At 42.0% G+C, this 23439-nt stretch overlaps 1 protein-coding gene across 1 annotated transcript; it reads right to left on the bottom strand.

Moving 5' to 3' along the window:
* Positions 1-1386: 1386 nt before the first annotated feature.
* Positions 1387-21475, bottom strand: LOC139719603 (uncharacterized). Its single transcript, XM_071631012.1, has 12 exons — positions 21200-21475; positions 17540-17638; positions 16809-16910; positions 13417-13518; positions 12810-12908; positions 12196-12294; positions 11230-11328; positions 9614-9691; positions 8245-8406; positions 6344-6473; positions 4200-4363; positions 1387-3663 (listed from the first exon to the last, which is right to left on the bottom strand). Exons 1-12 carry the CDS (start codon positions 21317-21319, stop codon positions 1387-1389), a joined length of 3531 nt encoding a protein of 1176 aa, XP_071487113.1. The 5' UTR covers positions 21320-21475.
* Between the last annotated feature and the right edge of the window lie 1964 nt (positions 21476-23439).

The raw sequence follows: 23439 nt of genomic DNA, 5'->3' as shown, positions 1-23439 counted from the left end.
GGTAGAGATCCAATTTGCGTTTTGGGTCGATGTGGTCACATGATTGTCATTGTTGATCACATGACAGAAACAGTCTGCTGCCCTTGGCATTGGTATTCTGCACTGCCAGAATGTGACCTAATGTCGTCTTTGGCAAATGTCATTGTAGGATACGGGAGTCACACAATTCTGATGAGTTAAGTTTTCTGTTTTAAATGGATGTACAAATGTATACACTGTATATATGATAGCAGTGGTGGACATGCTAATGTCAACCATTAATGATTATACATGCATAGTCAGTTTCTTTATTCATGACAAATGGAAGGCAATGCAAACATTGTTGCCTCAAAGAGTCACATATGACTGGGTGTCAATAACTGCTCTAACGAAACCTCGTCAGAACTTTCCACAGTGAGGCACGTAATCCCAAGGACTGAATGCTCTCTAAAAGGCGTGATTGGCCAATGCATCAGTTTCACTTCCGTACATATTGTATATTTCCTTTCCCCACAAAAAAATCCAGAGCATACTTGGGTTTTTTTCCATTCTACTACAGACATCTAACTTGGGGAAACAAAAAAACAAAAACAAAAAAAGATGTGAAATCACATATGCCAACGAAAAGACATAAAATCATGAGAATAGAGTAAACCAATACATATAATTGCCTCAGGTATCCTATGGGGACTGAGGCATACATACAAAGGTGTCAATCATGGTATTGGATTAATCAGGGAACAAATGCTTATGTGTGACAGGAAACAACTCTTGACCACTGATGTATAGCACTTTTCAAATCAAATCTTGCTGAGCACTAGTTTCTGAGTCACATGAGCCAAGTTCGGCGAAATTGTGAAGGTCGTACAGTTTCAGTTTTCAAGGGAAGAATCCATCATTTTAAAAGCTGCAGTTATCAAAAGGAATACTGTTACTATTCTTTTTCTGTGTCAATTCATTGATTTAACACATTCCTTACCAGATTGTTTGACACTCATTGACTTTGTACATTACCCCAGTAGGTTCTTGAGGCTTAACAGATTAACCAACAACAACAACAAAAGAGCACTGTTAATATATCACCCTTTCCTTTCATTGTACTTTTCATTTCTTACATCCTCATAGTGTATCATATCTTTCTTACTAACCTTAATGATCCCCTGAGTAATTTAAGTTATTGGATTTTTTTATAATCATAATAAGATAGACAAATACTCTAACTTAAAAAAAAAAATAGGGTCAGTTATTTCACTGTCAAAATGTTGGTCCTGCAACAAATATATCATGCAAGCTCTCATACAATCAGGAAAGGAGAGTGCAGTTTACAAATACACTTTTTTGCTAGCTGTTTTGAAATATCATTTGATCATTACACTTACAAACTACATGGGCAGTGCACGCTAACAATCAGAGAAAGAGCTCCTTGGTGTACTTCAGCTTTTGCTGGGGTGGGGCACTGCGGTTATAGTGTTCAACGTCCCTCATGAAAGTACTGCTGCTGCTGCTTCCATTTCGCACATCGACACTGTTTGGTCTGGACGCGTTTGCGGCGGTAAAACTTGGCGGTTGGACTGCACCAGTCCTGGATCCCGACGGAAGAGTTCTACTATCAGAGCTTGCGTAAGTGGTTGCAACGTTGCTGCCACTGCGGCTGGGCATGTGAGTGGTGGGAAGGGATTGCTGGGGAGGATGGCTCCCGCCGTTGGGAGGCACGTGGCTTGATGAATACCTGAATCCGGAGAGGGATGGGGTCACTCCAAGACGACTCGCTGCTGACCTCGGTGGCACTGCACTACCACCTGCACCATTTTCATAGTGGGTGCCAGCAGGATTGTTTGTGGCATCCGGACGGTTCTGAGCCCCGACTGGCCTGCCTATCATAGCAAACGTTCTGGAGGGCGGTCTGTTGGGATTAGGTTGCTGGTACGGCTGGCCATTCCCTGGGTGATCCATGGTGGGATTGTTCGGAACATACGATCCATTGTTATTGCCATTATTGAAGTTCCTCACCTGATTGCCACTGTTCCAATGAGGTGGTGGGCCACCGCGCAGGGCACCGTTTGTTCTGCTCGAGTACGCTGGAGGTTCATCCCTGCGAGGAGGGGCCCAGTTACGCGTCGCGACGTCTTTGACAAGATCCGACTGATGAGCCGCGGGGGCACGAGGATTGTAGATTCGCTGGTAGGACTGACCGCTTTGGGGACTAACCACATTGTACTTGATCGGGGAGGAGTTTGGAAAGGAGGACGCCTCCCCTGAGGAGACACCTGAAGAGGAGGTGCTGGAGGGAGTTTTTGCAGAGTCTGTTGGGGAGGGGTTCTCACTTGTAGGGTGCTCATTGACGGGGGTCACCATTCTCTGTCCTTCGCTGGATGTCAGCGTTGAGGTAGACAGTGGCTGGGACGCTGTGGAGGAAGGCGACACCGGTGGACTGAACGCCGGCGAAAAGTTGGCCTGCACGCGCAGCTGAGATGGTGGTGGCTGTGCACTGAATAGGGGGCGAGAGTTTGTGACTGCCTGCAAGGGAGGAGGGGGTCTCGCATTGACCGTCAGAGCCCGATAGGCAATCTGGTCGCCACTCATTGGTGCAGTCGACCTGCGGCCCGATGACACGCTCGAACCCTTCATTGTGTGGTGACCCGAATCGCGAGTTGAGGACGACACATGCGTAGACCCTCCTATCGACTTCGCTCTCGCCGAGACGGTCTCCATGGACATCTGCGAGGCCGTCTCGGTGTCCGTGTCCGTGTCTGTTTCTGATGAGTCAGTGTCGTCTGTCTCTTGAGACGGAAGCACAAAGTCTGGAGGGAGCGAGTGATGGGGGTCAACGGGTGGAGATCGTTCGTGGCTCGCCACCAGGGGCGGGCGATAGGTACCCGCCACCATGCTTAGCGGTGTCCCTCTACTGCTGTTGCTTCCTCCGCTTTGTCTGTCCTCATCGCTGACAGCTTGCCTGAAACTGCAGCTCCGCCCCTTCTTTGGAATGGCGCCAGTCTTGGCATACTCGCTCTCCTCGCTCCGGCTGCCACCATTCCTGTAGCGGTGCGGTGACTGTTCGCTGGGCAGCTGGGAGCTCGTCTGCGTCTCTTCCATTGAAAAATGGCCACCGTGGTCGATCTCATCTTCTTCCTCATCACTTTCATCTTCCTCCTCGCTATCCTCCTCATCTTCCTCCTCCTCCATGAAGTCACAGTCACTGAGATTGCTCTCAGACTTTGAACGCACCCGACCGAAAGCCATGTCGTGACCATGGAGCCTATAGCGCCCTGCTCGCGGCCTTCCTCTCCTCGCGGCCTGAGGGGCCTCGATGCACGCATCATCTAGGCAAGTCCTGCTGAGCTGCTCATGCAGCGGCTGTATCCTCGACTCAAACCACTGCCTGAGTTCCCTCCGCAGGGCATCAGCCCGGCGCTCTTGGTCCCTGGCCCACTTCTCCCGCTCCTCCATGGCCCTCTGGTCGATCCGGTGGATGCAGTCCGCCCGCTCAGCCGCTATGCGCTCCTTGCACAGCTGGTCCAGGCACTGGGCCTGGTGGACCATGCGCTTTTCCATATTGTTCATTCGGCCCTCAAAGCGGGCCTTGGACATGTCCATCTCATGAAGCAATCTTTCCTTGCTTGCCTCCACCTGATTCTCAAGTTTCTTGATGTACGAGGAGCAGTTGCAGTGAACAGGCATTGGCACCTTCAGACACACAGAAGAAAGGATAACAAAAGTATATTTTGAGATGCTGATAAAATTCTACAGTGAGAAGAATTTGCCTTTTCATAGACCAGATTGCAGATACGAGATTGCATACATTTCTTCAAGATCTGATGAAATCCTCCTCACCATCAGAGAACATTTCACATGTATTTTCTGCTGTTTTTCTCAGTTTTGGCATTTTGCTTTTGATCACGTCAGGCAAAGATAGGGGAATGTGTACAGAGACATGATAAGACATACTTTTCAGATTCATGACTTATTTGCTGTGTTGCTTTGGCCCTCCTTGGTTCAATTTTTGTACTTCAAGAAACTCACAAACAAAACAATCTTGGTTTAGCATCACAATCCAATAGCTCATCAAACATTACCCCTAACAGACAAGATGGAGTACATCACACCTAATGTGAACTCAAACTTAATTTGGCAGCTATATTTGCAGCTGAGGATGTCATATCAGAAATTCGGGGCCAAGTCGTCAATAGGTTGCAATATTTAAAGGATTTTGCCTAGCCCACCTCCAGGACCTTGCCGGTCTTGTCCTTGAAGAGCTGCGTCCTGACGAGGGGGTGCCCCGCCCCCGTGGGGTTACCCATCTCCCTCCCCCTCTGGATCTCTGCCTGGAGCTTCTTCTCGGAGCGCACCTTCTTCCTGAGCTCCTCCTTCACGAAGAGGTGCTGGTCTCGGGCCAGGTCCATCCTAAACTGGCCTTCCTCCCGCCTCTGAAATGACAAGAGGGCATCCAGTTGAGTTAAGTGAGTTTTTCATCAATGGGGTGAGTTTTTCATCAATGGGGTGACAAAAGCTTGTATCTCAAATTCTGGTGAAAATCACTTCTTCAGAGTAATCGTCAGATAATCAGTCAAGAGATGTCTTGCCCAAACCCCAGCTGTCTTACAAATACAAGGCAAGTGCCAAATTGTGTCTTGCCCATTCGCGAACAAGAAATTAATATTTTTCTAAGTCCCAGAAGTTCATTGACCCGCCTATGACCTTTGACCTTGTGGTGACCTTCAACTCCCCAAGGGACATTTACCATCCAAGTTTGGTCACAAACGCACAAAGGGATCAAAAGTTATGAGCCATAATCGAAACATGCCATAAAAAATTAACAATGGGCCCATAAAATTTGTCGACCCCTTTCTGCGACCTTTGACCTTGTGATGACCTTTAATTCCCCAAGGTCTATCGACTGTCCAAGTTTGGTCACAAACGGACAACGGGAACAAAAGTTATGAGCCATAATCAAAACGCGCCATAAAAACTTAACAATGGGCCCTAAAAGTTTGTTGACCCCTGTATGTGACCTTTGACCTTGTGATGACCTTCACCTCCCCAAGGAACATCTACCATCCAAGTTTGGTCACAAACAGACAAAGGGATCAAAAGTTATGAGCCATAATCAAAACTCGCCATAAAAACTTAACATTGGTCCCTAAAAGTTCGTTGACCCCTGTATGTGACCTCTGACCTTGTGGTAACCTTCGACTTCCCAAGGGACATCTACCATCTAAGTTTGGTCACAAACAGACAGATACATCAAAAGTTACGAGCTATAAACGAAACGCGCCCTAAAAACTTAACATTGGGCCCTAAAGTTCATTGACCTCTGCCTGTGACCTTTGACCTTGAGGTGCCCTTCATGTTTGGTAAAATGTGTAACTTTGTATAACCACTCTTCCCTCCAAGTTTGATTGAAATTGAAATCCTCAGTAGAGAGTTATTCAAGTTTTTGTAGCTTTACGGACAGACGACGGACGGACGACGGACGGACGGATGACGGACGGACGGACGGAAGACCTTACGGTGATATACTTGTGTGTCTACCCCTTTGTTCTCCCTTTTGTTAAAATAGACACACAAGCAAAAATTTTAGCCACACAAGCCTGACGGAATAAAGGCCATCTATTGTGCACTATTGTTCTCCTAGCCACACAAGCATACTCTCGTTAGCACGGACGGACAGACGACGGACGACGGACGGACGGACAACGGACGATGGACGGACAGACGCCGCAGGCGATCCCTTAGTCTCCCCACACCTCTGGTGGGCTCGACAAAAATGAAGCTACCACTGTATGTCTCAGGAAAGGCAATCCTACAAATGTATTTGTTATAGTGCAATGGCTGCCATGTATTTTCGCTCTCCGGAACATTTGACATTTGTGAGAAACAAAGTTTTGTTGCCCCAACAGCGTTATGCAACTTCTTGGATGAAACTCTATCAGCACGATGGCTCTGTAACCATGAACCCATCTTACTTAGAAGGGCAAATGTCAGTCACTACACAATGTGCTACAGAATTTTCAAAACAAAACTGTAATGAATTGCAGAGTTAGTGCCCTACAGCCTGTGACAGTGTTGCAGATTGTAGTGCTAGACAATGGGTTTGCATAGCCTTGAGTGGTCGACTAGTCCCACTCTTGAATGACAACCTTGGGAGCACTAATTTTAAAAACCAAATAATGTCATTCATCAACATCGAATTCCCAAAATATACTCCCCCCCCCCCCCCCCCACAACATGCACATATCCGCACTATAAAGTGATAAGTTAATGACGAAAAAAATTCCCTGGTTCTTTTGATCACCCCTTAAATCATCTGTACACTGCACAGAGCGGCTGCCAAAAGAAATTGAAACGGCAATGAAAAGACATGAACCACTGACCTGGTCACGTTTCTTCTTTGACTTGCCCTTGCTGCTCCCGGAGGAGTGCCTCTCCAGCCCTCCCAGCTCCCGCCTCCCTCTCACACGGGCTCCTCTATGATCCCCGTCAACATCATCATCGCCCTTCTTACCATCTCTCTGTGTAAAATGTAAAATTTGGAGATTTTGTTTCAAGTTTGGTGATAATAAATGTGCAATCCATCCCCTAAAAACAAACAAAGACACCAACCAACCAACCAACCAACAAACAAACCAACCAAAATATAAGACAGACAGGCAAGTGTTCTTGACATCTGAAAATTGTACCAACGACCCTGTCATACAATTCTCGCTATCGCCAGTGACGTAAAAAGTACCTGGATGTTGATTTAAGCGTCATTTACGGTGCATTATGGGATAGTCCGGGAGCCAAGTCACTTCCGTTTGTACGCACGTGATACATGACTAATGCTATTTACACATAAAACCGACTGTATTCTACGTGTACTTACTGTTTCCTCGACTTGAATTTTAGCTTTAATATGATTTGAAATTTCTCCATTCTTGAGAAATTGCTGTAAATACGACTATAGGTCGTTACTGCGGAGCTGTCATGTGTTGTTCGCATGACAATAAATGAACAAATTCTACAGAAATAGGTCCCTTACTGGCATGCGAGACGTGACGTGGCCGCGTGGGTGAAGTTTGCGGGTGACTCCACAGCGCAGCGCGCGTGCGACTTGCTTGGAAGAAATTGCTTCAATCGGAGACAGGATAAGTTCGAGATCACGGTTCGTTCCCGATTGTGTTCGCGGCACCTCGACAGAGAACAAATAAAAAAAGATGGGCATTCCATGACGATATCCAGGTGGGTGAATATTTTCCAGTATTACTATTATTTTCAGCGTATGCAGAGATGACTGATCATTGATGTGCAAGTTGATCGCGTGATCAAGCAGTACGATGTACTGGTACGCGGTATGTCTAGCTTGTGTCGCGTACATACACTACAATGCAAGGCCTAGGGCAATGCAGGGGCTATAGCTACAGTATGTATCCATCACAGGCCTGCCACTGGCTGGTTCGGGTACAGCCGCCTACTGTACTAGTATCCGTGGTCGGCGCTACGCGCACACTAGCGCTGTGCAAAATATGCCCCGCGCCGGAAGTGCCCCAGTCCCGGAAGTGCACTAAAGCTTGACGAAAAAGCCACATCCGGGTACTTTTTACGTCATTGGCGATAGCAAGAATTAATGCCAATTCACTCATGAAAATTCAATGGCTGTACAATTGGTGTTTTCCAAATAGCAATGGCAACTCACAAAAATATGACTGAGATATGGACTACCCCTAAAAATGCACATGAAAAGCTGGAAAGCTGACTCTGTACATGAGGACAGATGGCACCTGCATTTTATTATCATCTCATGTACTACAAAATTAAAGAATTCATTGAGGCCAGAGCAGATCACTGAATGGAAGCCATTTGAATTGAATGTGAAGTACTCGTATGACTTAACAGTCAAATAGAGCAACACCTTACTTTTCTAAAGACCTTTCGAAGCCTTTCATAGGTGTAAACTAGCAATTTTCTTAATTGCAAATGATCAACAAATTGCCCTACATCGACATAAATAAGCACTGATTTGATGAGCATTTTAGTAGCAGCCATGACAAATCATGGGCATACATACTCGGGCAGGATTCGAACCTACATGTGTACGACCTCCTGATCATCGGACAGGTGTTGATGTAGGGCAATTTGTTAATCATTTGCAATAAGAGCAACTCGATGGAAGAATTTCGTGAATCTGAATAGCAGACTTCTATTCTTAACATACCGCAAGATTACGCTGGCACTGACGGGGTGGACTTTCCAAACTGTCTGATACAACAAATAGAGTCTGCGACTCACCCCCTTTTCATCCCTGTGTCCACGACTGTGTTTGTCATCATGCTTGTGAGGAGAATGGTCTCCATGGCGATGATGGTGGTGAGAGGTGTCGCCAAGGTCGTCTGCTGGGTCTCCGCCTTTCTTCTTCTTCAGCGAGAAAAAGGATCGTTTGCCCTTCCGCAACTGATGACAGTAAACATATGACATACAAGTGTAATGAGCAGTGTTGGTCACATATAACATAGGCACAGTTCCCAAGCATTGTTGCTATTCCTTGTGAGGCGCCCTGTATTGGCCAGATTAGGACAACTCTATTCACGCAGAATTTTATCCTACTTTTGAACTCTGTCAAAAACTACGCTTCCGCTATTGGTGCAGTATGGACAAAGCACATCACAGTGGGTTTCTTACACTAAAGCCCAGATACTAAATAATGGATAACTTTCTTTATGAAATACTGGACAAAGTTATGAATTAAACAATGTACACAACATATATTTTGGGAGTGTAATATTTTGTGAGTGGTCAAATCCAATCTTGAAAAATGCACTGATGGAATAAAAATAGAATTATCCCTTTTCCTTACTACTACCCCCCCCCCCCAAAAAAAAAAAAACACACCTATTTCTTAATCATCAGTAATGTTGCTCGCAAGAGGATAGAGTGTGAGGGCAATCTACATGCAAATTTGATTTCATTGGGTGACTGACAATGTCCCTATCGAGGTGTATTGTTGTTGTATTGCTATCTACAATTTCTCATTGTCAAACTAAGGTGCACTCTTTACTATGGAACATGACACCATATTGTACCAGAAGACAGTGCACAGCAAAAGGAGGAATAAGACATAAATCTAACCTACATTTAATTTCATGTCTATGACAGAACCTGCAGAATGTAACTCATACAGTTGAACCTCTCTTATCCGGCCTCCCTTTATCCGGATCTCTCTATTATACGGACGCAATCTCGCCGTGATTTTTTTAAAAATAATTACGGGAGGAAAGGGGGATTCCCAACTCCTTGAGATCTCCTACACAAACACACATGAATTACATATACATGATACATTTCTTAATGTATTATTTAGGCAAATCATCCCAAGAATTTATAAAAGAAAATGATTTCATTCTTGCAAACACGAACCTCTATTTTGGGGTCTGTTACTGAGTGTAACAATGAAAAGGTTGCAGTATAAACATTACTACATGTGGTACTACAATGGGCTACATCAGTACATGTGTATGTATATGTACATGTATAAAGCATTGAGTCTCCCGTATCCGGCCAAATCCCTTATCCGGATGAGCCCCGGTCCCGACTTGTTCGGATACAAGAGGTTCAACTGTACTCCGTGTTTCTCCGACAAGGGAGGTAGAATTGGACATACCTTGTGAGCACCAAGAAGGAGCAACACAGCGTCTGCATGATCGTTCTGGCGGGCAAGTTCCAAGGCTGTTTGATTGTTCTGTCGGCAAAACATATAGGGGCTTCCATCATCACAATATGAAAAATCACAAAAGCATTCAAACATCCACGGGGCTACTCAAAATTGTGTCAGTTTTGCTTATTCATCTGCTTGTTTCTGTACCAACATCAGGTTGACTTATCACATTTTTACATTTTTATTATTCTGGTCCATTTCCAATAAAGCTGTGATATAAAAGATAGAAAGACTCTCTCATTTTGTTTGTGATTCAAGTACAAGGAAGGAAAGTATTCAAAAGTAGTGCAGTTTACGTAAGTTGGCATAGAACTGCATGTCAAGTTCAAAAGGGCCATTTTTTTTCCATCTCCAGGAAACGTAGATTTTGAACAATTGCATTGACAGAGCAATGATAGACATAGAATTCAGTGTCAAAGTGAGGAAAGAAAGTCAGACTCTTCAATGGCTAGAAGAAAAGCAAAATAGATAAATAAATAAATAAATAAATAAATAAATAAATAAATAAAATTAAGAGGCAGAGTGTGCCTGTATTGTGTTTAACTACTATGCTATAATAGTCATTTCATTTATCAGATACATGATGCAGACTTTTCAAATTTATTTCCATCTTACAACAGTAGTATATTGTAACATATAAACTTCTTTAGATTAGTTGTTGTGTCAGTCCTATCATCAGTTATAAAATCATGATGTCCTGCAGAGGAGAAAATTTGTGGCTGTGATACTGGGAAAAGAGGACATGCCAAGAAAAATTATACAACAGAGACAATACAATGAAGAAGCATCACATCCACTAGACTACAGAGCTTCCAAGAATCATTAATTTGAATAGATATGCAGTATCCACCTCTACACGGGATCAGAACCATCATTGAATATCAAGCAGAAGTTCAGTAGTCTTGTGGATATGACACCTGTCTAGTAATCAGGAAGTCATTGCTTCGAGTCCAACTGAAGTATGTATGCCCATGATTTTTATCATGGCTACTACTAAGATACTGACTAATCAGTGCGAATTTAGTCAATGTCGATGTCGATGTAGGGCAAATTTGACAATCAGTTGCACCAGTTTCGACCTCATTGTGTGATGGTTTAGATATGCTACTGTGAACGCTCGGTAGTCTAATGGATATGACACCTGTCTGGTAATCAGGAGCAGTGGCGGATCCAGAGGTGGGCGCACTGGGTGCGCACCCCCTCTTTATATTTGGTTAAAACAAAAAGAGATAAAATCAAAAGAATGGGGGGTGGGGCACCCCCCTTTAATCTTGCAAAGGCTCCTCCCTTTACGGAATTCCTGGATCCGCCCCTGAGGAGGTCATTGCTTCGAGCCCAACGGAAGTATGTATGCTGTTACAGGGTTCGAAATTGGCGATGGTCCGCTGGCTATTGGCCACCCAAAATCACGTCGGACTAGCTAAAAATCATAAAATTCTGAAGTTACTGGTCCGTCTGGCTTGCCAAAATATTGCTTCAGTGTTAAAATTGATTCTAAGTAGTCCGCCTGGCTAGTTAAAAAAAAAGTTAAGTGCGACCCCTGTGTTAGATGTGGAGCTTACCTTGTTCCTGAGCTCCACCTGACACTGTGACTCAATCAGCAGTCTGGTGATCTTCAGCTTGCCCAGGCTGGCGGCCACGTGAAGGGCGGTGTTGCCATCCTGTGGGTGGGGTGTGGGCAGAGTGTATGAAGAGTGTAAAGAGAAGTGGGTAGGGGGGTAGGGGAGAGGGGAGATGAAGGCGGCATGAAGAATGGGTAAGGGGTGGGAAAGAAAAGAGAAAGAGAGAAAGGGTCATTAATTCTTTGGTTCCTGACATGCCCACAACAATCCCTTTGAATATCACTGAATCATACTGCATGCATATGTGTGTATATTTTTAATGTGTGTGTACCTGTGTGGGTGTGTGTTTGAAAGCACGTTTGTGTCTTTGCCTCAGTTATGCCAACCCTGCATCACTCTTCTCTGTTATTCAACGTTCAACTGAGGTGAGAAACGTTCATCAGCTTAATCCCTGCCATGAGTTTCAGAGCGACCTTGTAAAGAAACTTCTGGCCTCAAAGACTGATGTGCTAAAAATGATGTGCTAAGAATGATGTGTTAATAAGAATGATGATGGTCTGTTTTATAATGTGTTAATAAGAATGATGATGGTCTGTTTTATAAAGTGTCTATTGCAATCAGTAGGTGACGGTACGCATTTTCAGCCATGGCTGGAAGAACATATCAACAGCAGAATGCTCAAAACGAATATGTGTTCTGACAAATGTCATCATTTATCATCAACATCATCAGTGTCATTTACAGATGCTGGCATCGACCTAAACCCCAAGCAAAGCTTATGAGTATGTACCATGACCAACAGACTGACACCAGAGACAGTCTGTACAAGATAACACATCTAAACAGAGTCTCTTAGATTATAATAACCATGAGCTCAAGATTTGTTTTGCATAAGATACTAAGACAACAAGAGTCCCCAATCCCAGCCCATACATACAGATTGTGAACATGGCCTCAGTCCCATACCTGCTTTTTCGCGTTTGCATCACAGCCGGCGCTGAGCAGAATCCTCGCACAGGTGATGTGGCCGAACAGGCAAGCGATGTGGAGGGGTGTTTCACCAGACTATGGAGAAAAACGATGGCAAAGAAAACATCAGATATGTCTTTGTTTACAACAGAGCATGATAAAGCCCTGACACAAGCTTTACGGAACAGTTCCCTTCTTTGACAGCAACATAAAGTAACAAACTAAAAGCATTTTGGCAATGACGCTTTTCACTGCCAACTGAGAGAACAATGAAATTAAACACAGCAAAACTGGAGTATTTTACTTCATGTGTGATACTTAGAAAACAATATAAAAGATGCTAGGATACTTCAAAACATGGATTTTTACACTGATGGTCATGTTGAACATGCCTGAAAACTGTTTGCTTGCATTCTACTGACCAAAACTTCATCACAGTCCTGCAAATCAGAGTTTTGTTGTTGATTTAGAAGGGGAAGGAAGGGCACACTACAATGGCTGCTAAAACAGCAAAAACTACAAGAACGACTACTTGCTATTTTTGAATCTATTTCTCCTTTAGAGGAAATTACAGATTTTACACAATCCACCAGGACTGATGATAATCTTACGTTGTTCTTGACGTTGGGATGTGTGCCAGCCTTGAGCAGGAGCCTGGTGCTCTGGTTGCGGCCGTTCTGACAGGCAAGGTGAATGGGCTTCTGGCCAGTCTGTGTGGGAGAGAAAGGATCAAGACTGGTGTTCAAGAGAGGTACTGCTACTCAAAGAAGTGAATCTTCTCATGTTGGAATGGTAGAATTTAAGATCTCCCTGATTTTGAAATTACTTTTACTCTTTCAGATCAGATGCATGTCAACATGCAGGTTGTACAGCAAATGGTCATTTTGCCACTGTGTAAAAGAAACAAAAGTAGAATGAAGACTGGCAAGAATGGACAAATTGTGCAGAGAGGGGAGAAAATATACCAAGCTGACTGAACATCTGATCAGTCTGTAAAGAAAGAAAGAATTAAGACTGGCAAGGCAACTGACTGACAACTTATTGGATGTAAAGAAAACAAAGAAACAAAACAAAGTAGATGTAAATGTATTGCGGTATACACATCCGGGAAGCAAAAACTGAACTCATTTTGTATTTCATCGGATATCTCTATCACATTATTTTATTTCAATATTTGTAGGGGTGGGAGACAAGTCACATGAAGGAAGCACCCCATACCTTGTTGCTTGCATGTACATTGGCCTTGCCCATCTTGATGATGGTGTCGACAGACTGGCTGAAGCCGTACCAGGCCGCCTCGTGCAGGGCTGTGTTACCCTTCTGTGGGGGTAAGAGAAATGACAGTAATTAAAGGACAAGTTCACCTTCATATACATGTGGACTTAGTGAAGGTAACAATATTAGTAGAACACATCAGTGAAAGTTTGGGGGAAATCCGACAATCCGTTCAAAAGCTTTGAATTTTTATAATATCTGTGCAATCACTGCTGGAGGAGAAGACTACTACAGTGTATGATGTCACATGCGTACAACGATATAGGGAAAATCAAAGGGGAATTTCACAAAACTTGACTTTTTGAATAAAGTGCACATTTCTTCGACTTGTTACTGACTTATGTGAGGGGTAATATTATTCCCCGTGACTTTTGAAAGAGAGAAGTCGAGTGTTCTTTTATTATGTGAGAAAAGTGAGAATTTGTGGCTTGAATTTTCTTTATACTTGCTTTATATAGTTGTACTCATATGACATCACAAGCTATAGTAGTCTTCTCATCCAGTAAAAACGGATTGTCCGATTTTCCTCAAACTCTCATTGATGTGTTCTACTAAATATTGCATTCACTCAACCCACATGTCTATGAAGGTGAACTTGTCCTTTAACAGTAATTGTCTGAGGAGGTCACTTCAGCCAATCTTTTTACCAATTTGAAAAATTCATACTGATAGCATTACTTGAATACCACCATTGTGTCTATTAACTATCTGAAAAACCTCTTTTTAAAACTCACTGCCTGAGGTGAAAGAAAAAGATATTATTGAAAAGGGAAGAAATGAAAAATGTTCCTCTAGCGGCCACAGTTGGGTCCTAAAACAATAGATTTTACCAAGAAAAGAAGGAGATGTACAATGTACATTGTGTGTTGATTGAAGGTTTGCATGGTGAAGTAAATGAGGGAGAAAGGTTTGCGGTGACCTCATGTGTATGTACATGTAGTCCTTAACCGGATCATTGCTTGGCAGAAGAAGAGTCTAGGAAGAGGAGAATTGAAGAGGGAAGCGACATATGGGGGTTGTAAGGAGAGCAAGAAGTGAAGACTGGGGGACAGTAATGGGCTGGAAGTTGAAGTTGCACTAGTGGAGACGGTAGGGAAGGGAACACAGAGAGTGAATAGAGTGAGAATCAAGGAGGATGTTCGGACATGGTTAGGAGGAGAAGATGAAATAGAAGGGAAGAGGAAGAGGGAGGAGTTGAAGGTTGGAAAATCACAGAGATAGGAGAGAGAAGTGAAGATTCATGAAACTAAAGAGAAGAATGAAGTCGGTGAACAATGTGAACTATGGAAAGCGGAATCAATACGTCGCTTACCTCTTCAATTCTCCTCTTTCTACACTCTTCTTCTGCCAAGCAATGATCTGATTAAGGACGACATACACATGGTGTCACCGCAAACCTTTCTTCCTCAATGTACATTGTATATAATTACATTCATATGTACAATGTACAAGTATGGATTAATAAACCCTGCAATTAACACAAGATGATATCTATCATAAAAACAAAACAATCAATTCTAAAAACATTAGGTTGTAAAACAAGTCTGCATATTCCATGCTCTTGTATACCACTTCATTGGAACGTAGTCAAAAGGTTACCCGCACTTGTAGACTACACCACCTTTCTCCTCCTTCCCCCACCCATCATACATACCCTTGCCATGAACGCACAAACGCACTCTGATTTTGTAAATGCAAAGCCCCAACCAACAATCAATATCAAATCATACTCAATTATAAATAGATTCTCACTTGGCTAAACTGATATTCAGTCAAGGACCTGGGGGAGAATGAGCCACGAAGTGCCATACTAGGAAGAACAGGTGTCAAAAAGTCAACCTCTTTTCTCTTTTTCTCTTTTCCTTTTCTTTTTTTCTTGCCTATAAAGAGATTTTGCCATGCGACACGATTGAGCGATTCTCGATGGCATATTCAGTCCCTCAGGGGTCTAAAATTCCTTCCTTAATGGGCGACTTTGTTGTCCCAAAAATGGCTATGGTTGATAAAGAGTATGTCATTGTATGTCTGGGCATTGCTGTACTCATACTCACCCCTAAACAAACATAGACAGATGGAACACACATATTTTCTTTTTCTTTTTTTTAAAACAAGAATACGGAAACAAGCCATTGTTTGGGATCCACACCGCTTCCGCGCTTCACTCACGCATGTTTGGATGAAATTTGTCACTATGGGCTTGGTCCTCTACAAAGATTTGTCTTGGAAATAACATCATGCGCCCCAAGGCTTTTGATGAGCCCTAAACACGGCCACTGACAAGATTTGCGGTGTGCGAAACAGGTCTTGCAGCATTGGTAAAGAAAAAACTTGATGTGACACAGGTTTTTTTTTTTTTTTTTTGGGGGGGGGAGAGGGGTGGGGGCAGGGGTTCTTTCTTTATTCTGTTTTTTATGTATGTGTTACTGTGCTATACAGGCACACATAATTCTCAAAATACATGTTATGTGAATGAATTAAGTGCAACCAAATGATATTCACTGTAGAGAAAATAGATTTCTTTTACAGGTGAGCCATAATTTTGTGGGTACTAGTACTGTACATGAGCGGTTTAGACAAGGGGATACTAAGTTTGAAGAGCTCAATGTTTTTTAGAAGTCAATTTACAACAACAAGTGATATTCACCGGATCGGAACGAAAAAACATCATTAGACTTTGGATGTTGGATATGAAATCAAAGAATGACAAGGGCTCAGTTCTGCTATCAATGCCCAACAGTGTTATCAATGCCTGAGAACAGTCTACTGATAGAATGAAGATAAAACTGATAGAGTTCTGGAATGAGTACCATGACTCAGGATGAGAAAGATTTGTTCTTCGATGTTTTTTCACACCGAGATGGATTTACATCATAATCGCATGCCTTGCACGTTCTCAGCCAAACTAATTTGACTAGTCACAAAATTAATGCACATAAAAATCTAATCAACAATGCAAAAAAAAAAAAAAAAAATAACCTAAATCATTCAAAACATTTGAATACATTTATTACGGAAGTAAGGCAGATCTTGCAATGAAAATAAAAATATCTTATCAAAATATATCAACACACACAATAGTTCATTGAATGGGCACCAAGTTCATTCAATGAACATTCATAATGTGAACAAATCCATTCAATATAGGTCAATATAAGGAGTAATGACTACCAGAAAGTGTACCATGCAACGATGCATTTCCTATAACATCCTTCTGCCCTTAATCCATTGAGGACGGACTGAATTTACTACAACATGCATTCCCCACAGACACCTGCCCGAGTATACTCTGGACTCGTCCTCAACGGGTTAAAACTGGTCAAGCGGATCGGACTTACCTCATCCTGCCTGTCCACATCACAGCCTTCCTCAAGGAGAGCTCTCACAGCATCCACGTGGCCATCAGACACTACAGCGACATGCAGGGCTGTCCTCCCACACTGTAAAGAAGTGACCATTGGGAATGATCAATGCAAATTACAACCAAATTCACTCCATGTACCCAATCCCACTGGGCTGCTAACCCTTTGAATAGTGTGCCCTACGTGTTGATTAGCACAGAAAACCCCATAGCATATTGTACACATTGTCCAAAGTCGCTACAGTGTAGTTGATTGCAATGAAGCATCACTAGAATAACGTTTCAAATGAAGCATTCTTGCCATGTGAATGCAAACTGGAATTGTGGAGGGCGATTTGAAACGTTATTCCTAATTGTGTTTCAAATGATGGTCCGGAGGTGTTGTCCAATCACATTTCGCCAGAATTAAGCAATGAAATGACCATGCGAACATAACAGAATTTTAATCACGTTTTTTTTAGGGGCAGAGACTCCAGTGACATTTCAATCACTCCTGCAGAAAGAAGGCTCAAAGGTGATTGATGGAAACTTGGCAAGGATTAAGGCAATCCTCCTCTCCTCACTCTGAAATTGCAGAATCTGTGAAGCCTTTCTCAGTCGTGTGAACGAACGATGATTCAAATCATAATTGCAATCGTGTTTGTAATTCAGCATTCAAATGAACCACTCTTGGTACGTGTAAAAGCATGGTTTATCAAGCATACTTACACTGTCTTCCACATCCTGATCACAGCCTCTGGCGACACACAGCCTGATGGCTTTCACCTGACCACTCTGAGCAGCATAGTGGAGTGCCGTCCGTCCATACTGAAGAATAGAAACAAAATGGATAAAAATAAGAAATGCAGGTCGAAAGACCTTTCCTGGAAGGTGAAATGCAGTTGATGAATGCAATTTTCAATTAAAGTAAAAAAAAAAAATAATAAGAGAGTACTAGAAAGCATCATTTAAAAAAATAAACAACATATTCAAATACCATAAAACAATACATATTGTCAGCATGTATTATTTGACTAACCAGGAAATGTTTGTTGGTGTGCATCTTGCAAACTTTGAGAGCACTTAACGTTCCGACAAGTTGGAGCTTTTCTCAACTTCAGTCAAACACAGAGTTCCCCATGCGCAAGAATACTTTTATTGGTTTGGATTAGAACACAAACAATATTTACAATATCCTGTTTCTTTCTATGTAACATAATTCCCCAAACAGTCCTGCAGTGTGTTCATATGAGAACCTAACTCATTCCACTGAAACTTCAGACTATCAATTAAATGGTGACTTTCTGACTTTCTGGTATTTACTGCCTATGACAAATGGCCATGGTTACCACGGTAACACCAATCCTAAACCATCAAAACTCACTTTTAATACCCCTATGACATTTCATGGGTTGACACAGGTTGCTTGGCACCCAATTAGGAGGGGTCACCACACAGGGTTGACTTCTGACAGAGCTTGTCTTGATTATTCTTGTTTCTGTTGTCTGTCATACTTTGAGAAGGCATAATTCTCTCACATATGATTGCTCCTGTTTTCCTTCCTTTTGTTTGTGTATGTGTGTGTGTGTGTGTGTACGGAAATGTGCTTTTATCAAACAATATATCTTGCTGTAGAGCAGCATCATCCCTAAATCATTGGAAATTTAAACCTGAACTACAATGTATGATTTAAAAAGCATGCACCTTTTATTACCCTTCAGGAGTCAATGGCTCTGAGTTGGGAAAACAACTTGGCAGAACATTGTTTATTTTAGTAATGGATTTACTTGTTGCTGTGCAGTATTAACAGAGGAAACTGTGACACTTGAAGCAGTTTTTGTTTTGTTTTTGTTTTTGTTTTTGTTTTTGTTTTTGTTCTTTTTTTGTTTTTTGTTTGTTTTTGTTTTTGTTTTTGTTTTTGTTTGTTTGTGTTTTTTTTTTGGGGGGGGGGGGGGGGCTAAGCCAATTTTTGCTTATAAAATGATTTTGCAGATGACAGTATTTCTCAACACCTTTCAATATCTACTAAAAAAAAAACCAAAATGCTGTTCCCATATTTGGACTAAAGTGTAGAATTTCACTGAGAGCAAAATTTTCTACATGTATAAAATATTCCACACTGCGAAAGAGTTCCACGTTTACAGCAGCACACCAGAAGATGAGATTTGATATCAAAGTTGGTGGATGTTATGCACAGTAAAATACATGGCCCACAGGAGGCAAATCAGGTACAGGTAGCTACTTGCAGGGCCTGCTAAATGCCACATTATATCAAGTCTTGAGGACATGTATAATTTCTATCAGGAAGGATGTGAAGTGGCCACATAGAGCAGATGGCCACTATAAACGGGTGGCTGCTAAGACAGGTTTGACTGTTGGGTGATGTACTATCTATAAAAGCTGACTAACTTGGGGCTTGTACTCACACTTCACACATTCTTATTGAATAACTTGTGATCCCTACAAGGGTAAAACCAAGATAAGTTACAAACTGTTGTCACAGTGGACATCACCGAGCTGATAACTTGATGTACTATCAGATAAAGAACAAACACCTGCTTGCATACCAAGAGGTCATCTGAATATGTGCATACAGTGTACGATACCAAGGTAACTGGTACCTTCTTAAAGATGCATTTCAGTGCATCAAAGGCAGGGAACAGAATAAAAAATACACAGACAAGATTTAGGGCTAAATTTTGCAAAATCTTTGACAATGGTAGGAACAGAGATCTCACAAAATATGTGAAGAAAAATGATACAAAATATGTGAAGAAAAATGATGCAAAAGAAGTACAAATTATGCTGCACTTTGAATTTGGAGTTCATTGTACAAACGAGAGGTCTGAATGGTCAGTCTCATTACTGTAAAATGAGGAATGTTTGCGTGCATTTTAATTTTGCGAGAGCCAAGATTCGCGAAATTAAAATGCTCGTGAAAGTTCTATACACATTGAATGTTTAGAGGCAATTCGCAAAAATTTCATGCCGCGAAAATATTGTGTTTTACAATAAATTGAATAGCAAAGCACTGCAGAACCAAAAATGTTCACATGCATTTTAATTTCGTAAATTTTGCGAGAGCCAAGCTTCATAAAATTAAAATACATGCGAGAGTTCTTGTCCACACTACAGGCCCATGCAATTGAATGCCAGTGGCAATTTGCAAAAGTTTCATGCCACAAAAATAACTTGCTTTACAGTCGCCTGTACATCAACAGGGTGTACAATGTTCTAACCCTCAATAGATTCTGCTGCCGATTTCTAAAGAACAAAAGTGTACAATGTATGAAAAATGGTGTAGAGTTACTTGTAGTAACCTCTCCCTTAAATATTGCTGCAAATTGTTTTCTTCACCTTACTCCCATCCACCCCCTCCCCCATCTCTCTATCTATCTACAAGACATCAATGCTCATACACTGTAGTTGAAAGGTCACTCTGGGTCGACCCTAGGGTGAAAGAGTAAACTGCTGTTTGTATTCACAGCATGGCGTCTTCTCTGGGTGGATCCACCACCACACCAGTCAAGTCCAATATTTCCCTCTTCCTCTCAAAACTCCAGACATCCATCAGTAGTCAGAAATGCACTGCCCTTTTGAAAGCTCCCCATTGTTTCAGATGCTTACTGGTGTACTCGCTTCAAACCATGCCGGCAGAGGGGTAATGGCCCGTGTCACGGTGGGGTGTAACAAATGCGCCCATTAGTCACACCCCACACCACAAGCATTGAGTTTCCAGCGGAAAGGGTGCCGACCAGTTACAACTTATGGGTAGCATAGATTGTATTGTACATGTATTTATCCTTCTTTTCCTTTCCTGGTTTGTAATTGTAGAAATAACTATTAAGATGGTGTGGTGTGTGCACACTGCTATGCAGTACACAAAGTGACTATTTATGATATTGGTGTACAAAGAGTCATTTTGAATCTGCCAACGTCAAGCAAAATTTTTAATGAAACGTTGCATTACATTTTCAAGTGGCTGAGACTAAACTTAACCAAATTTTACTCCAGAATTTCTCACCCCTTGACAAGTCGAACCCCATAATATCAATGTTTAACAGAAGGCAGGAAAATAAAATCACTGTCAACTATTTAATACTGTAAAACCAGAAATTTTCAAGAGCATGAATCTTTAGCGAATTTTGTGACCACGATTTGTGAAGGTGTTGTAAAATGCATGTAAAAGTTTAGCTACACTTGTAAATGCACATTGAAAGCCAGGGGCAATTCAAGAAAGTTTTGTGCCATGCAAACGATTGTCAGCTCCGTCGGCTCCAATTCACAAAAGTTGTACATGCCATGACTGTTTCTGGTTCAAATGGCAGATTTGCCTGATGTGTCTTTTGGGGAAGAGGCATGCAGTAAAATTTGTTCCCTATGACTTACCCTGTCGGTGTCAAATGTCGCTCCGAGGCGAATGAGTTGTTCCATCTCCTCAATGTTACCCTTTGTGGCCACATGGCGCAGGCGTTCATTGAGGGCGCTGATCGACGAAGATGCGGCCATGACCCCTGCGTCACCCGGACCTGGGCCTGGGTCCAGCCCAGTTCCTGGTCCAGAAACCAAGAGCGGTCTACCTCAGCCTCTCCTGAGGAACATGTAGCCCTGAAAGTTTTCCCCCCATCTCCTTCATCACATTGTGCTCTGTAAGCTGAGTTACATCATGACCTGCAAAAGATGGCAAAAAAAAAGAAGAAACAAATAATAAGAAAGAACATCATTTCTTTCCCTACAATTGCTGCACAGCATGATTCAAAATTTGCACCGTGTATATTCACCTCATTTACATGCATTGCAGAGCTTACTTTGAAAGACAACATTTTTGTTGTAGATTTCACTTTCTTGCAGATCAAACTTCATCCTCAGTTTTGCAACAAGAAAGAAAAGTACATTTCACACTTTTTTCTTTATTTTTTATCTGCATCAAATACAGCATGTAGTTGCATTGCTAAAAATGTTCACAGCAGATGTACAACTGTAGTTGTAAAAGGGTCTGCCTTGAAGCTGGCATGCTTGTATGTTTGTACCATCAAACACTTTGAAATGGCTCCTGGTTGAAATGGTCAAGGTGAGAGTATCATACATATTAATATGATAAATGAAATAGACCTGGGGCATAAAACATTCTCCCACTGCATAAAAGTATTGAAAAAAAAGGAAAGCAAGAATTTCTTATGAGCAATAAAAACAAATATTGTAAAGTAAGACTCTGTTTTAAGATTCTGTTTTTACTGTGTGCATTGAACATTTAATCTTCAATTTGTTGGCAATGAATATAAGATATCTAGAAGTCACATTTATCAATGCAATCTTATTAAGAAAAATTTGTCGATTAAACCAATGACATACACTGTACTGTAACTAACTGTATACGAAGGGTACAGGCATGTACATATCCACCCAAAAAAAAAAACAACAACTTATTTCAGATGTATTCACTCTTGTGAAGACTATCAAAATGGATCGCTGTACCTCTTCCCAATAACCCTCCCCACCCACCTCCATAAAATAGAAAAAATGAGAGATAACAAACAAATTATTATAGAGCTACAGCGGTATCAATATCAAAGTTATTATAATACAAACTTCTGTAGATCAAGAATATGTAGGCCTTAAACACAGTCTTATGTGAATTTAAAGAGTACTGGTACAGGAAACTGGGGATGACACACACAACTGTACATGTGCAAGTACACTCAAACAGTATGGTTGAAACAGGGAGGTGGAAGAGAGGTCTCTTCCACCTTTTTGGTTGAAAAAAGGAAGATTCTGACCACTACACAGGCAACTGGGTAAAGTAATATTCTAAACCAGCACAGGTCACTGTTTTTTTCTTTCACAGCGAATCCACTCATAATGATGTGTATTGTACATGTACGCGGTCTTAAAGCGGTATTTGATTGATAACCCCATGAACTTGAGGGGAGGGGATAAATCTAGAGGTGGAATGCCTGAGAGGATGACATGTCTACCAGCTGGGAACTCTCACTGCCCATCGACATGGCAACAGACTGGAGACAGAAAGAAATACAGTCTGTAGGCCTATAGTGTATATCGCAGGCATCTACAGGCCATATTATATCACAGCTTGATGCCAACTTTTCTGGTGGCTCGTTGGGGCTACTAACGTCTTTAAAATTTTCCCCAAATAGAAACTGTGTACCGGACCAATATAAAAGGATGCATGTACATAAAAGTCCATTTTGAATCTTAGTTGCCAATTTGGGCCATGAGAAGATAACCTCAAATTGTAAAAATTTGGTGGCCGACATCAATTTTTAGTGGCCCTGGGCCACTGAGCCATCACTAATGTTGAGCCCTGTATTACGGTATACAAAATGTACACACATCTCATAATAAATACAGTCGATATCATGCATCCAAAATATTTTCCACAAAATGTACAGTTGCTGTAGGTTGGTCACTCATGAATTATCTGGTTTACATTGCAAGAGCCTTTAAAATATCAATGAAACATGCTCAAAAGATGATTTAATGCTTAAACAAACAATTTGAGCAATGTGACGATTCAAACTACTGGTACATTATACAGGATGGTCCTATCCACCAAGCCAGGATCATTGATCCCAGAAGAAACTGGACTGTGCTAGCTAATGTATAGTACT

Source organism: Diadema antillarum, unplaced genomic scaffold (assembly GCF_040938485.1).
Source record: "Diadema antillarum isolate AM-2024a unplaced genomic scaffold, OU_Dant_1.0 scf00000112, whole genome shotgun sequence".
Classification (NCBI taxonomy): Eukaryota; Metazoa; Echinodermata; class Echinoidea; order Diadematoida; family Diadematidae; genus Diadema; species Diadema antillarum.
This window is presented reverse-complemented; position numbering and strand designations above follow the sequence as displayed.

What these genes read in the sequence shown, in the direction of transcription:
- LOC139719603 (XM_071631012.1), bottom strand. Translation starts at nt 21,319, where the DNA reads ATGGCCGCATCTTCGTCGATCAGCGCCCTCAATGAACGCCTGCGCCAT. An exon ending in CGACATTTGACACCGACAGG is followed by an intron (nt 17,639 to 21,199) that starts GTAAGTCATAGG and finishes TCTATTCTTCAG; the next exon opens with TATGGACGGACGGCACTCCA. An exon ending in ATGTACATGCAAGCAACAAG is followed by an intron (nt 12,909 to 13,416) that starts GTATGGGGTGCT and finishes TCTCCCACACAG; the next exon opens with ACTGGCCAGAAGCCCATTCA.